We start from the raw sequence: 14,594 nt of genomic DNA, 5'->3' as shown, positions 1-14,594 counted from the left end.
CTTTATTTCAGCAACTGCCTTGTCAAAACATTCAAAAGACTGGCAATGAACTTCAGGACTCAGTTTAGACACCTTGGAATGTTGGACATTGACACTTTTACGAAAGTAAGCGAAAGGCTTGAGTTTCTACTATATAGCGAATGCATATGTCGGCTTTTGCTATTCTCTGACGGCTCATGTACATTTTGCAATAGAAATTGGCTTCCTACTCATCTCTATGGAACTTATCCCCTTTGATCTTGTGGACAGCGGGCTTGTCAGATGCTCACACATCCTTCTTGTCTTTTTACACTATGGGACATATGTGACGGCTTGCTCTTAGGCAATTCACATGAAGGTAGAATATCTATCCTCCTCCACAGTGACCCAGCAACTACTGTAGCTCAACTGCTTCTTGTTCTCGCCCAGCACCAACCACTTCGTTCAGCCGTTTCTCTCGGTGACAGTGCTGAGCGGAACTCCGACGGGTCGCCGACACCATAGACGCCACCTCGTCCGATAAAGACCTGCTGATCTTCATAGTCACCGAAATTAACATTTGTCATAGCTGGTGGAGTCTTCTACAGCGAGGTTACAGTACAATCCAGAGGCTTTATGCCGCCATGATTGATGATAGGGTCTTCTGGAAAGATCTGTCACGGTAAAATCAGGCAGAAGGTTCCCTGAGCCCATATATGTTAGAATTCTCTGTGTTGAGGCAATAAGCAAGGATGTTTGACGAGGATATCTGCCATACACGATCCACTGGGGCGAGAGCAAGCCAGACGCAAACAAAATACCGTCAGGTGCTAAAACTTACAATGACGTTTGACATGTTTCAGCTCCACCAGACATCTGTCAACCTGACGTATGGGGATCGACTACTGACGCGCGATGAATAATGGTTTAAAGTTGGGCCTTCCCATCGCGCCCGTCGACGCTTTTCATGACTCATTCTGCCCTGTGTATACGAGGCGGCCCACAGTATCACTTGATTCTCGGGAATCTGGCGGTAGGTGTATTAGGCCATTGGATGATTGCGATGAATCGAGCTTCGTTTACTGTGGCATGATGGTCAATGCTACTGGTTTAGACACCGTGGAACAGATCGGGAAGGTGCAGCAGTAATCGAGGCAGAGTGAACCTGCCTTTATATGAGTACATTATCTAGAGTTAAGTCTGGACGACCTGTGTGTGATCCGGAAATGTCAAGATTCTTGATAAACAAGGGAATTTTGGACAGGCGCCCAATATCACCGCCAATAGCCTCCACAAGAGATTTGCCGAGGATGGCGAACTCACCAAATGAACATCGAGAATGTATTGATCTCACCAGCGAAGAATATGAAGTAATTGGAAAGTACAAAGGGCCTTTTTTAAGGCTCTGTTGCGAATTTTAAGGGAGGTTATTAATTCGATATCACCCTTTTCCTGTTGACATCCAGGTGTAATGAAGTCACAGTCCAGAATGTTGAACGGTTCACTGGTTGGTGTGACTGTTGGTACTTCATGATGAACAGGATTGTAGTGAACCCATCCGATTGTTTAAAACCAATACAATTTCTACTTTTTATTACTAACCGAATGAAATCGAGGGTTGCAACTCGTTGTACATTTTAAATTCCTCCACCAGTCCCCACCTCCATTCAAACAAGCTGTTTAGGAGGTGGCAGATAACAAAGGGATTGCTTTTAAACGAACCTTGCTTTAATATAAGATTATAACGGATATCAAGACATTCTCAGGCGTGCTCTAAGTGGTTCTCAAAATTGGTCGTAAGAGCGTTTATTCCATATGGCCATGAAAAGTTCAACTGAACTCTACTTCGTGGTTTACGGGGGCTTCATCAATGTATAAGTCGAAGAAATTGGTGTTGAAACACCAGAGAGTAGTCAACCCATGTTACCTTCTGGATTGCAACGTTCATCTACAATATAATCGGTTATTTTTAGAAAGGTCACGTATAACTTCGATGATTACTTATTTGCCTGATTTGGAACGGGTACAGCTCATTCAAGGAAGCCATGAAAAACAGATAACGACCTAAGACGAGATTTCGGGGCAAATGACAGCCACCAGATTTACCTGCGGAAAAAAAAGGATGTTCTGATGGCAAGCCTAAGAAGTCCGTTCAGGCTAGAAACTCTCTTCACAGTCCATGTCGGAGCCAGGAGAACCAGGAGTCAAGTCGATTCGGAGGACTCGGATCTACCGTGAATTTTAGAGGACCGACAAAAAACTTGTGGAGTCGGAGCTGACTGCTGAAGACTGCACTGACCGTGTATCGCAAGACCAAGACTATTCGAAGTGGGCGTTTTCTTCAACGAAAGTTTTATATCTTTGTCTTATCGCCCCAACTTCCATCTGTTCGTGACGTGGGGTGTTTCATGGGACCCTTCTTTCTAAGGAGTCTTTCGTAACCACCTGGCACAATATGATTAGCGATATTGTGCCGTCTTGATTGAACACGTTGGGAAAGCGCCACAAAGAGGGTCTTCTAAGGGGATATATGAAACGTGAGGCCAATGGTGGTCGTGCTCGAAGCCCATAAGGAGCATTCCCATAGGCACAGGAAGTCTTTCCGTGGGATTCAGTCTGTCCTCAGCTTGTTCTCTGCCAAAGGAGTTCACGGATATTTGTCGGAGGGCTAAGTTTTCTTCAACGTTATTATACTTGGCCTCTCCGCCTGTGTACGTGCAACTGTGTACTGGCTATTAAAACCATTCTCCAACTCCAACAAGGGTGAATAATCAACGAGATCAAGGGGCGGTTCAGCAATGGTTCTCTACCAAAAGATCGCTTCTACAACTACAAATACTGTTCAACTCTCTACAACTCAAATATTCGGGGGGACTCTTTGGTCCATGATTTATTAACCCAAGAGGTTCGGATTTTCACCTACTCCTCTTAAAAACTAGATAAACAGGTTCGGTCAGTTACATCCTCTGGCTAAGAGGTTCACTGCCTACTCCTTGAATAGTGTGACTTCGGCTCGTGCTCAGGCTCTCATTGCTCTTTGGACTTATTGGCAACTGGCTGGCCTCGGCGCTATGGCCCTGGCTCCTTCGGCTCTGTTTGTGCTCTGGCGTTTGGCGCTTATTGCATCTGTGGACTCACTGGCTCTTGCTCAGGCGAAATGGCTCTTATTGCTCTCTGGACTTAGTGGCTCGAATGGCGACCATGCGCTTATCGCCTTGAAGGACTTAGTGGCATTGACGTTGCTCTCACGGCGTTTGGCACTTATTGCCTTGAAGGGCTTACTGGCTCTTTGCTCGTGGCATGGGTTCTGGCTCTGGCATTTCAGCGCTGGCTCTGACCTGTGTGGCTCTTGCTCTTTGGACTTATGGCTCACACTCAGGCATCTGTGGCTCTGGCTATCGCTCTGACTCTGTGGTATCTGGCGTATCAGCTCTGGCTCATGTCGCACTGGCTCTGGCTTATAGCTCTGGCTCTGGCTTGCTCTTTTGACCATGTATGGCGTCTGTCAAAGCAGATCTTTGCTCTACAACTGGCAGCTCTGGCATTTCAGCTTGGCTCTTCAGATTCTAGGCGGCTTCTCATACAGGAATTTCACCCTATGAGACTTCACAAAGGAGTTTCACCCTGTGAGTAAACAGGAATTTCACCTGTGGGAAAGGAGTCTCGAAAGGAGTTTCACCCTTGAAAATCTCTGTCGGTGGCTCTGCAGATGTTTCACTGTCTGGCTCTTTGCTCTGGCGGCTGCACATGTGGTCCTCAAGAACTCACAAGACACGGAGTAGGCTCAGGCATTTCAGCCGGCCAAACTCGCTCTTGGCTCATGGCATTTTCAGCTCATGGCGGTCAACCGGACGCACAGTCACGGACTTACTGACACTTGGCGCAGGCGGTCGTACTCGCCTCTGTGTTGAACTCGCCGAGAACCAAATCTCAGCTCAAACGCCCAATCAGAAGCTGTCGCACATTCTCAGGCTCATACATCTTTTTCAATGCGTCATAGCGAGAGTCTCTTGACCGAAAAGGGCTCATGCGGTAAACGCGTCATTGCCCAAACAACTCAACGGACATGGCTAGCGAAGCGGTCCTCGTTGTATGAGACAGGTCTGCTTATCAGCTCTGCATCTCAGCAGGCTATAAAAGGCACCTTCCATCTCCAGAATGACTCAGAGTGAACTGGTCTGATTCTGATTGAAAAAGAGGGACGTAGAGGGGGTTTATATATTCCTTGCCGAGGCTGTTTAGGTTCGGAGAGGTTGGTCAGTGGCGAAAAAAATGTGCATCGTTGATGCATGCATTATGCCGACCATTCTTTAGGGTGCAGGAGAAAGAAGTCGTCAGAATCAGATGGAAAGCTCCAGAATGTGATGGTAGAGATATTTTGAAACAAATGCTGCAATGATGGCATACTTTAGTGGTAAAATTATGATTTCATTCTTCTAAACAGTCCCATGTCAGTTTCCCTGCTACTTAGTAGACCCCAAAGATGCCATCCCTCCTTACATATCATAAAACCTTTAATTATGCACCAGCCCTCCTGGGCAAGAAAAATTGACAGAATAGCGGAGAATATTCCATGATACCGAAGCCACCTGAATCTTGATTTTGGAAGATAAAGGTTCCGACTGGAAGGATGTGGCATCATCTGTGCAACAAACTGTCTTCTTAGCTCCCAAATATCCATCTTTTTTCCTTCCCTTGGGGTATTCAGAATGCATGCATGATGAGGAGGCTGGAACGGATGACCTATATGTGAACTTGTGCAACAGGATAATGGCAAAACGCCGATTGATTCAACTGTGAGATCCCCGTTATCAAACCGTCACGTACCCCTGGCTTCTCACTGATCTAAAAATAGCCTCGTAGAAGCCATCACGCCGACACAATGACTAATACGGAGAACATGGGTTGGAAACGGAACGTGAAGGTGGCAAAAAGAACTACCATCCCATTTGAAAAAGAGCAAAAAAGTAATTGCAGCACCCAGGATTCTCGTATGGTCTCCCACTACAATACTAACTGGGCTCTCTGGTGCTTGACTATGGCTGATCGGACGGGAAGCCGTATTTTCACCAGGATATGGCCGCAACTGACATAAAAAGTGTAAGATTCCATTTAACTGGCCAAACAGGTCATGTGGCCGCAAAAAATCAATGAATCTGGGATGCCTATAGCGTGATATCTGGCAGAAGAATTTCTCTTGCATCAAAGTAACATAGGATGTGAATCAGTTCGAGTTTTTGAATGAAGCACCAAGGATAAGAGACTATTTCTGTAACGGTAAGACACCTAATACATACAATCTGATGAGTTTCATGAACTGTCTCGTTTCACTATTGGCACTTGTTTAGGTCCGGATCGTGCAGCAGACATCTCTTCTGTGAAGTCTTCCATAACGTAGCTATTTGTAGTATCAGGATCTAGAACGTGAGTGAGACTCAAATACTTCATGAAGAAGACAAATAACTGCTGGTTCACAGCTGCCAACTTCAGATACACTGGTTTACTCGAGAGGAGGGATCGAACTGCGCATCAATACTGTTTTGGTACGCGCGTGTGATTGAGGAAAAAGTATCAATAACTATAGAGATTATCACCATCGAAATACTGTCTGGGGCTCGTGCCTGCTAGATTTCAGAGAGTTGCTTCATTGGGTATCGCAAGGGTATCTCTCAAGGCTGTCACGTCCGCATAGTGCAGCCATGAGTGTTTGGATGATGAGAAGGCATAACGGGCAGTCCCGGACAAGATTGACACAATGAAACCTCAGCACCCAGAGGCACCGCAGGAATACAATAAGGGTCTCAGTCGTATGAGTGTTCTCTCACGTGTTTTTCACGTCATAGATCATCTGTGACCGTCGTGCGATGCCGTTGTCATACTCATTTGATATTGTGACTTTGCTTCGTACATTTCCAAAGGTGAATGATGTTTATGTTTGTGTCTGGAAGTCAATCTGGTTGGCACTATCGCCCAGTCGTCAAAACCGTGTTGGTTACGCTGTTTCAGTCGTAGTGTTATCTTGCGTGTACAGTAGTAGGCGTATGGTGTGTGGATGGTTTGGTCTCAGAGTCACCATGACCAGAAAGGTTTAGGAGCAAGATAATAGCCCAGTTGGTGTTGTGAGTCTGCTCTTCATAGCCGCAGTGCGTGTTGATTGTGTCACCTGGGTAACGGCGGGGACAGCTATGCAGTCTGACGAAATGGGCATGTCGATGCAAAGTGATGAAGATAAGATAGGCTGTTCAAAAGTGGAATAGATGTTTCAGTGGCATGCGGGACTATTTATAACTGAATGCAATACGTTGAGGTATGAGGGTGGCGGGCTACACACATGTGTGGAGGATGCGTCTGTTGGTCTCATACTGTTGACGTATGATAGAAGAGACGGTTAGACCAAGCTGTCAATGAGAAACAGGAGATATGTTGGACGCAAGTGGCCATTGTGGCAGATGTCTGCATTTTTCGGTGAGCAAGTAGTGTCACTCTTTGAGAGGTCACCAGCAGGCAGTACTGTAAACAGATTTGCAGAGCTTGAGGAAACGAAGTGCCTTTATGCTGGTTATAATGGACGACCAAGGTGTCGTAATATCCGTGGTAGCGGATGACGATGTACGTACAGTATGTACAGTACATAGTTGTTTTGTTATTTGTTGTGCGGAGTACCTCATAACCCTTGACAATTGAGTGGAAAACCTTGACGTGGGTGACAAACCACTACTTGTAGTTTCCTTTCTGAGGGACAAATTCACTCAGCATAATTTGGTCAACCTGATGGCGTGCTCAGTCGAATCCTCCACTAGGGGGCGGAGACTCTCCTGACGAGTTTCTCTGATAGAGAGAATAGTCTGGTTATCAGAACGCCTCTTAGCAAGTGATATGTAAGTCTTTAATGTACTTGTTATATGAATTCATTTTATTCAACAAGGATGATCCTTGCCGCGTGCTTCTGTAGTTTCCTTGTTCTGTTCAATGCCGCATCGGTTAGTTGGTAGTACCAGACCTCCTATCCGTACTCGATGACTGGCACGACGCATGTCAGGTAGAGGCGCCGGGCGGCCTCGCTCGTGACCCCGCATTGGCGTCGTTCCCGTCGCTGAGTGACCCCCAGCGCTGCTTCTCCTAGCTCGAGTGCTTAGTGCCAATGTGGGCTGTAAAATTTATGTTGGTGTCCAGAGTGATGCCGCGCAACTTCACCTGTTCCTGTGGGAGGCGGATGTCTCCCGTTAGTTGTTGGAGTTTCCTCCTTGGAATCTCGTCCTTTTCTGCCACGGTGAATGAATCCTAGCTTGTCGCCGTAGTACATGTTGTGTGGTCCACACAACTATGGATGCCTACAGTGATGTCGTCAGTTTAGCCTATCACTTATGCGTCATAGCTCTTGACTACTCGGTAGAGCTGCGTAGTGTTTAACAGGAACAGGAGCTGCGAGATTGGAGATTTCTGGGGAATGTCTACCTGTACTGCCCGTGGGGTCAGTGTCTGCTGTCGACCACTAGTGAGATTGAGCGTCCCGTGAGGAACGAACATACCCACCGGATAACCGTTTTTGGGACTTTGAGTGTCCCCAGTGTTGATAGCAGGGTGTCTCGGTGCACTTTGTCGAATCGTGCTTTGACGTCTACCATCAGGGCTGTGGTCCGGGTGTCTATACGCTTGTTCGCCAGCTGGGCGTCCTGGATCAGCGTCAGCACCGCATCTGGTGCGGAGTATCTGCTTCGTCTTCCGAATGGCTCTTTCGGCGTGTCCCCTGCGATGTGTGTCAGCCTTTGTTGGATGATGGCCTCGAGGACCTTCCCCATCACATTTAGCAGGCTATTTGGCCTGTAGGATTTGGGCAGTGCCCAGTCCCGCTTTTCTCCCTTCCGCAAGACCACCGTGTTCCTGGTCCTCCACGCCAGTGGCTGGTCCGCCTCGGTGCACGCAACATACAGGCGGAGAAGGTATGGGTACATGGCTTGGTTCTTGTGTGCTTCCTTTATGACCCTGGCCTTGAGCATGTCAGACCCCAGAGCCCTTTTGGGGTTCTGGCGGTCGATCTGAAGAGATCCTCTTCGATGAGCTTCCCTCACTTCTCGTCTACCTCTAGCGTGTAGTCCAGTGGTGTCGACTTAGACGGCGGAGAGGCGGGATTAGTCCTCCTTCCAGTGCATCTGCATTCTCCATCCATCCGGCTTGCGTAGTGGCGGGAGGGGGCTTGGTTGGTGGGCGGGCAGTATTTGGCTGCGCGCCAAATGCCTCCTCTTCGAAACGATTTGAGGTAGTTTTTCCACATTTGCGCCTTGGCCTGGCGGGCCTGCCAGTGGAACTCGTGCGTCATGAACCTGGCTGTCTCGATGTTTTCGTCCGTCCGTTCTTTTCTGGCATCTTTCTTCGCCCACATAGTCTCGGCAAGATAGCCCCTGAGATAGTCGGACCCCCATCTCTTACACCGCGGTGAGATCCTCTTTACTCGGGCGTTCTCATTCGTGCCCCTTGTATCACCTTTGCAACATCTTCTGCCAAGACGCCTATCTGGTGGTCAGCCGTGGTTCTGTGTGCTCTGATCTTCTTCGCCGCCGTTGTCAGGGCGATCTGGAACCATAACCAGTTGTCTTCCTTCTGCGTGCCGTTGTAATCCAACCTTCTCGCCTCCTCTGTCTCCCGGCTCCAGCTTTCCCTCCTTGTACTCCCAGTTCAACTGGAGATGGTCAGACAGGCTATCCGTGTGTTCTCCGAAGAAGAACTTGTCGGCAATTTCAGCCTGTGCCAAAATTTTGATACCATGATATCCCATATCTTCGAGGGCACGATCGAGAATAAAGAGTAGAATTCATCTTGAATAATGTCTACAGTGTACTGTATGTACTTCAGTAATCGATGGAAAAGCTATATTCTACTGCACAAACCTGGGAGTGATGTTGCTATTTTTCACGTGTGTGGTTTTAACAACGACAAATGAGCTCTTGGGGAACAATTTGATACCACAATGCCCCTAGTGTCTGCCTTAATCGAATGATCTATGTCTTTCTGGGGTGTTAGGACTCGTGACCAAGCATCCGCCGAAAACTGGTGCCATGGAAACCCCAAATAGATAAGCGTATGATACCTCACCTCGTGAGACGTGGTATCAGTGGCCACTTGAATATGGGCAACTGCGATACGCCTCGGTCTCATTGATCAATCATTTGTGTGGGCGATGTCAAGGGCTGGGCTGTGACTCGATGGAATAGCATGATTCGGTGTTTTGGACTGACAAGGGAGAGTCAATGCCCAAAGCCTGTCCCGGTGTTAACCTGATGCCACTCAAACCGCATGGTAGCAATGCGTGCTCAGTCGAATCCTCCACTAGGGGGCGGAGACTCTCCTGACGAGTTTCTCTGATAGAGAGAATAGTCTGGTTATCAGAACGCCTCTTAGCAAGTGATATGTAAGTCTTTAATGTACTTGTTATATGAATTCATTTTATTCAACAAGGATGATCCTTGCCGCGTGCTTCTGTAGTTTCCTTGTTCTGTTCAATGCCGCATCGGTTAGTTGGTAGTACCAGACCTCCTATCCGTACTCGATGACTGGCACGACGCATGTCAGGTAGAGGCGCCGGGCGGCCTCGCTCGTGACCCCGCATTGGCGTCGTTCCCGTCGCTGAGTGACCCCCAGCGCTGCTTCTCCTAGCTCGAGTGCTTAGTGCCAATGTGGGCTGTAAATTTCATGTTGGTGTCCAGAGTGATGCCGCGCAACTTCACCTGTTCCTGTGGGAGGCGGATGTCTCCCGTTAGTTGTTGGAGTTTCCTCCTTGGAATCTCGTCCTTTTCTGCCACGGTGAATGAATCCTAGCTTGTCGCCGTAGTACATGTTGTGTGGTCCACACAACTATGGATGCCTACAGTGATGTCGTCAGTTTAGCCTATCACTTATGCGTCATAGCTCTTGACTACTCGGTAGAGCTGCGTAGTGTTTAACAGGAACAGGAGCTGCGAGATTGGAGATTTCTGGGGAATGTCTACCTGTACTGCCCGTGGGGTCAGTGTCTGCTGTCGACCACTAGTGAGATTGAGCGTCCCGTGAGGAACGAACATACCCACCGGATAACCGTTTTTGGGACTTTGAGTGTCCCCAGTGTTGATAGCAGGGTGTCTCGGTGCACTTTGTCGAATCGTGCTTTGACGTCTACCATCAGGGCTGTGGTCCGGGTGTCTATACGCTTGTTCGCCAGCTGGGCGTCCTGGATCAGCGTCAGCACCGCATCTGGTGCGGAGTATCTGCTTCGTCTTCCGAATGGCTCTTTCGGCGTGTCCCCTGTGATGTGTGTCAGCCTTTGTTGGATGATGGCCTCGAGGACCTTCCCCATCACATTTAGCAGGCTATTTGGCCTGTAGGATTTGGGCAGTGCCCAGTCCCGCTTTTCTCCCTTCCGCAAGACCACCGTGTTCCTGGTCCTCCACGCCAGTGGCTGGTCCGCCTCGGTGCACGCAACATACAGGCGGAGAAGGTATGGGTACATGGCTTGGTTCTTGTGTGCTTCCTTTATGACCCTGGCCTTGTGCATGTCAGACCCCAGAGCCCTTTTGGGGTTCTGGCGGTCGATCTGAAGAGATCCTCTTCGATGAGCTTCCCTCACTTCTCGTCTACCTCTAGCGTGTAGTCCAGTGGTGTCGACTTAGACGGCGGAGAGGCGGGATTAGTCCTCCTTCCAGTGCATCTGCATTCTCCATCCATCCGGCTTGCGTAGTGGCGGGAGGGGGCTTGGTTGGTGGGCGGGCAGTATTTGGCTGCGCGCCAAATGCCTCCTCTTCGAAACGATTTGAGGTAGTTTTTCCACATTTGCGCCTTGGCCTGGCGGGCCTGCCAGTGGAACTCGTGCGTCATGAACCTGGCTGTCTCGATGTTTTCGTCCGTCCGTTCTTTTCTGGCATCTTTCTTCGCCCACATAGTCTCGGCAAGATAGCCCCTGAGATAGTCGGACCCCCATCTCTTACACCGCGGTGAGATCCTCTTTACTCGGGCGTTCTCATTCGTGCCCCTTGTATCACCTTTGCAACATCTTCTGCCAAGACGCCTATCTGGTGGTCAGCCGTGGTTCTGTGTGCTCTGATCTTCTTCGCCGCCGTTGTCAGGGCGATCTGGAACCATAACCAGTTGTCTTCCTTCTGCGTGCCGTTGTAATCCAACCTTCTCGCCTCCTCTGTCTCCCGGCTCCAGCTTTCCCTCCTTGTACTCCCAGTTCAACTGGAGATGGTCAGACAGGCTATCCGTGTGTTCTCCGAAGAAGAACTTGTCGGCAATTTCAGCCTGTGCCAAAATTTTGATACCATGATATCCCATATCTTCGAGGGCACGATCGAGAATAAAGAGTAGAATTCATCTTGAATAATGTCTACAGTGTACTGTATGTACTTCAGTAATCGATGGAAAAGCTATATTCTACTGCACAAACCTGGGAGTGATGTTGCTATTTTTCACGTGTGTGGTTTTAACAACGACAAATGAGCTCTTGGGGAACAATTTGATACCACAATGCCCCTAGTGTCTGCCTTAATCGAATGATCTATGTCTTTCTGGGGTGTTAGGACTCGTGACCAAGCATCCGCCGAAAACTGGTGCCATGGAAACCCCAAATAGATAAGCGTATGATACCTCACCTCGTGAGACGTGGTATCAGTGGCCACTTGAATATGGGCAACTGCGATACGCCTCGGTCTCATTGATCAATCATTTGTGTGGGCGATGTCAAGGGCTGGGCTGTGACTCGATGGAATAGCATGATTCGGTGTTTTGGACTGACAAGGGAGAGTCAATGCCCAAAGCCTGTCCCGGTGTTAACCTGATGCCACTCAAACCGCATGGTAGCAATGCTAGAAGTGGTTATATTCCAGTAGCTACTGTATATGCTTATTCATGGCTCTCGTATCAAGCAAGCCGTCCTTCTATTCTTGCGCATGTATAAATAGTTGCCAGAGCCGCCATTGGAGCCGTTAGAGCCGTTTGAGCCATAATCGCCAGGGCCGTTGTTGGATCCGCCACCAGAACCACCTTCTGATCCATCTTCTGATCCTTCTCCGCCACCAGAACCATTAGTCGAGAAAGTAACAATCATGAGAGTTGTTGAAGAGGAAATATCACCAGTACCGACAGCCGTGAAGGGGTCAGCGTTTCTGAAATAACAGCGTAGCAGACACCAAAAGGTCTGTAGAAGAGGCGGTGTTAGTGTTATTAGCCTCTGAAGTAAGTCTCGATACTTCAGTGGGGGAAGCCACATTGGTATCACTGTCAGTGGCAGTCACGCTCTCCGTGGTAGACGCTCTCCGTGGTAGACGCTCTCCATGGTAGACCGACTTTCGGTGGTAGAAGCGCTCCCAGTGTTGGTGGCAGTGGCAGACTTAGTCGCAGAAGCACTTTCAGTCGCAGAAGCACTGTCAGTCGCAGAAGCTCTCTCGGTTAATTTTCTCGATTGAAGACCCAGTGGAAGAGGTGGAGTCAGTTGTTGAAATATCTACAGATGTAGAAGTTGCCATATCGGACGATGTTTAAATGAAGACTCGCTGCTCATTATTTCAGTGTGCTTGCCCTCGTAATCAACCAGAGCCACATTGTTACCGTTGGGGAGTCCATTTATTCCATAGCCCTGATAAATACACCAAACAGGAGAGCAGTATGTAGTGTAGTGCTGGACATAGTTTCCCCCGTTTTGTAAGCTAGTCTCATTGTCGGAACCCGACAGTTTCTCACGAACTGACTGATAAACTCCCCAACTAGCAGAGGCACTGGAGGGCATCTTCCACCATCAAAGAGCAGTTTGGAAATTATCAAGGGCTGTGTAACTACCGTTACGAGAAGGATAGTAAGCGTTGAGAGGTTTTCTGAAATTCATCTCTTGGTGATGGTACCACACGACATAAAATATCGACCACCCCGAAAGTACGGTCTTCAATAGGTTCGTATTGGAAGCCCTGACGGACTACGAATTCACTCTTTGGGTTGACTGCTTCATCTCCCTGATAGTATGAATACTGTAGATCTGGGTGATAACATAATCCTCTTCACGTGTAAAATAGATATAAACATAGGGAGCTTCTGCAGGAGGTTCAGATGCAGAAAGACTTGACATTGACAGTGTAAGGTATGTACTGTACATACGGTGAGTCCCTGCAGCATCCTGAAGAAACTCGACTGCAAACTTGTCGTTAATGGCAATCAGATCAGCGGAAAGAAAATTTAAATAGCTGGTTTCTGTGGCTCGGAAGGAAGCCATTTCAGTAGATGCCACATTGAATAGCTGCTCGTTGGAGTTTGCGAGGATGTAGAAGTCATAGATAACAGTCACTGTGTGGGATATAATCCATTGACCATATGAAGTGAAGTCCAAGTAACCACCAGGCTTAATTGATGATGCTTTAGTCTCATTAAATGAGAAAGGGACATCAACTTTCTATGTATCCCATTGCTATTCATCCTTGCTGACATCGTTGGTTCGATGAACACAGAGGGAAGTGATTGCATTGGACAAGGGTCTCTAGACAAAAGCCACAGTGAGGTGAGTCAATGTGGGAGAAGCGACTGAATGAGCATTGTTGGGTGAGAATTTTCATAATTATCAAAAAAATAGAGCCATATAGTTGATCTACTGTAGCTGAGATAGTGAGATGTGTAAAGGTAAGGTTTCACTGCAACTACTGTAATCTGAAGATTCAGGCTGGTCTCTTCTGACCTCCTTCTCCCACTTTCTATGTATCAGAGCTAGCTAGTTTTCTTCAAAGATAAAATTCCCATAATGGAAATCTATTGTCCAGCTTATTCATGGATGTACAATACGTATCAATGTTCGATAGCACATCGTGAACGCCCCTGCATGCTACTATATTAACCGAAACTCTAAAGTATGGTTCAAGGAAGACAGTAGACGACCCTACAGTCATGCGATACCAGCTACAAGTACGTAATATAACGCAGAGTGACTTTCTCCATTATCCGTATCATAATATCATAATATATAGGAATAAATATAAAACGGTGGATCCTATAAATAGCGAGTGTCTAGTTCCTACATGCTCAGGGCTCTGACAGAAGACCAATACTTCGCATTTCGAACTTGCGGCATGCAATCATTGTCGATTCAGGAAATTCAAACAGAGATATTCAGAGTGGTTATGTTTATCCCTCAGTTAGCTATTCTTCTATGCAACTGGATCCATCCGTACAGTTTAGCATATTCGGGAAACGATGTCTTTGTTACAGCGGTCGTATTCGTACTGCACTGTTTCAGGGTACCTTGCATAAGCGCGAGCTTCTAGTTTCTATTTTGGGGAATCATCGACGAAAGCTTCACGTAGCCATAGAAGTGACACTATGTGAAGGTGGTATGTTAACCATGGGCACAGACCAATTGTCGGTAACAGATGTAAGTTTCCCTAGCTGGAGCTGCGTTTAGTTACTTGTTTGTTGTAGTGGGAACTGTCACCTCCATATTTTTAAACTTTTTCCAACTCCGTTGTCTCATCGGCACCCCGCAATAGGTGATCTCCACATTAACGGGCTCTGGTACCTGAGGCTCCAGTTTAAGAAGTCTTGACTTGAGAGTCTTTCCTGGGTGGAGCACAGCCGCATCTTGTTTATTGGCAATGCTGCATGAAAGATCTTCGCATTACTGGCATGATGCATAC

The 14,594-nt window shown here is 47.8% G+C and overlaps 4 protein-coding genes and 1 non-coding gene across 5 annotated transcripts; all 5 read right to left on the bottom strand.

Annotated features, from left to right (window-relative positions):
* Positions 1-4,927: 4,927 nt before the first annotated feature.
* YALI1_C33579r lies at positions 4,928-5,046 on the bottom strand. The gene has a single exon (XR_002432112.3). It is a non-coding gene; the product is annotated as a 5S ribosomal RNA (ribosomal RNA).
* A 2,384-nt stretch (positions 5,047-7,430) lies between these two features.
* On the bottom strand, positions 7,431-7,955 carry YALI1_C33550g (uncharacterized protein; the record flags this gene model as incomplete). Its single annotated transcript, XM_068282548.1, has 1 exon — positions 7,431-7,955. One exon carries the CDS (start codon positions 7,953-7,955, stop codon positions 7,431-7,433), a length of 525 nt encoding a protein of 174 aa, XP_068138649.1.
* Positions 7,956-8,023: 68 nt separating this feature from the next.
* YALI1_C33545g (uncharacterized protein) lies at positions 8,024-8,421 on the bottom strand (the record flags this gene model as incomplete). The annotated part of the gene is made up of 2 exons (XM_068282547.1): positions 8,024-8,357; positions 8,408-8,421. 2 exons carry the CDS (start codon positions 8,419-8,421, stop codon positions 8,024-8,026), a joined length of 348 nt encoding a protein of 115 aa, XP_068138648.1.
* A 55-nt stretch (positions 8,422-8,476) lies between these two features.
* YALI1_C33525g (uncharacterized protein) lies at positions 8,477-10,438 on the bottom strand (the record flags this gene model as incomplete). Its single annotated transcript, XM_068282546.1, has 3 exons — positions 8,477-8,698; positions 9,049-9,100; positions 10,020-10,438. The coding sequence occupies 3 exons, from the start codon at positions 10,436-10,438 to the stop codon at positions 8,477-8,479; spliced, it is 693 nt and encodes a 230-aa protein (XP_068138647.1).
* A 566-nt stretch (positions 10,439-11,004) lies between these two features.
* On the bottom strand, positions 11,005-11,639 carry YALI1_C33513g (uncharacterized protein; the record flags this gene model as incomplete). The annotated part of the gene is made up of 2 exons (XM_068282545.1): positions 11,005-11,226; positions 11,577-11,639. The coding sequence occupies 2 exons, from the start codon at positions 11,637-11,639 to the stop codon at positions 11,005-11,007; spliced, it is 285 nt and encodes a 94-aa protein (XP_068138646.1).
* Positions 11,640-14,594: the final 2,955 nt, after the last annotated feature.

Source organism: Yarrowia lipolytica, chromosome 1C, assembly GCF_001761485.1.
Source record: "Yarrowia lipolytica chromosome 1C, complete sequence".
In the NCBI taxonomy this organism is placed as follows: Eukaryota; Fungi; Ascomycota; class Dipodascomycetes; order Dipodascales; genus Yarrowia; species Yarrowia lipolytica.
The sequence above is the reverse complement of the archived record's forward strand: the minus strand, read 5'-3'. Positions and strand labels throughout refer to the sequence as shown.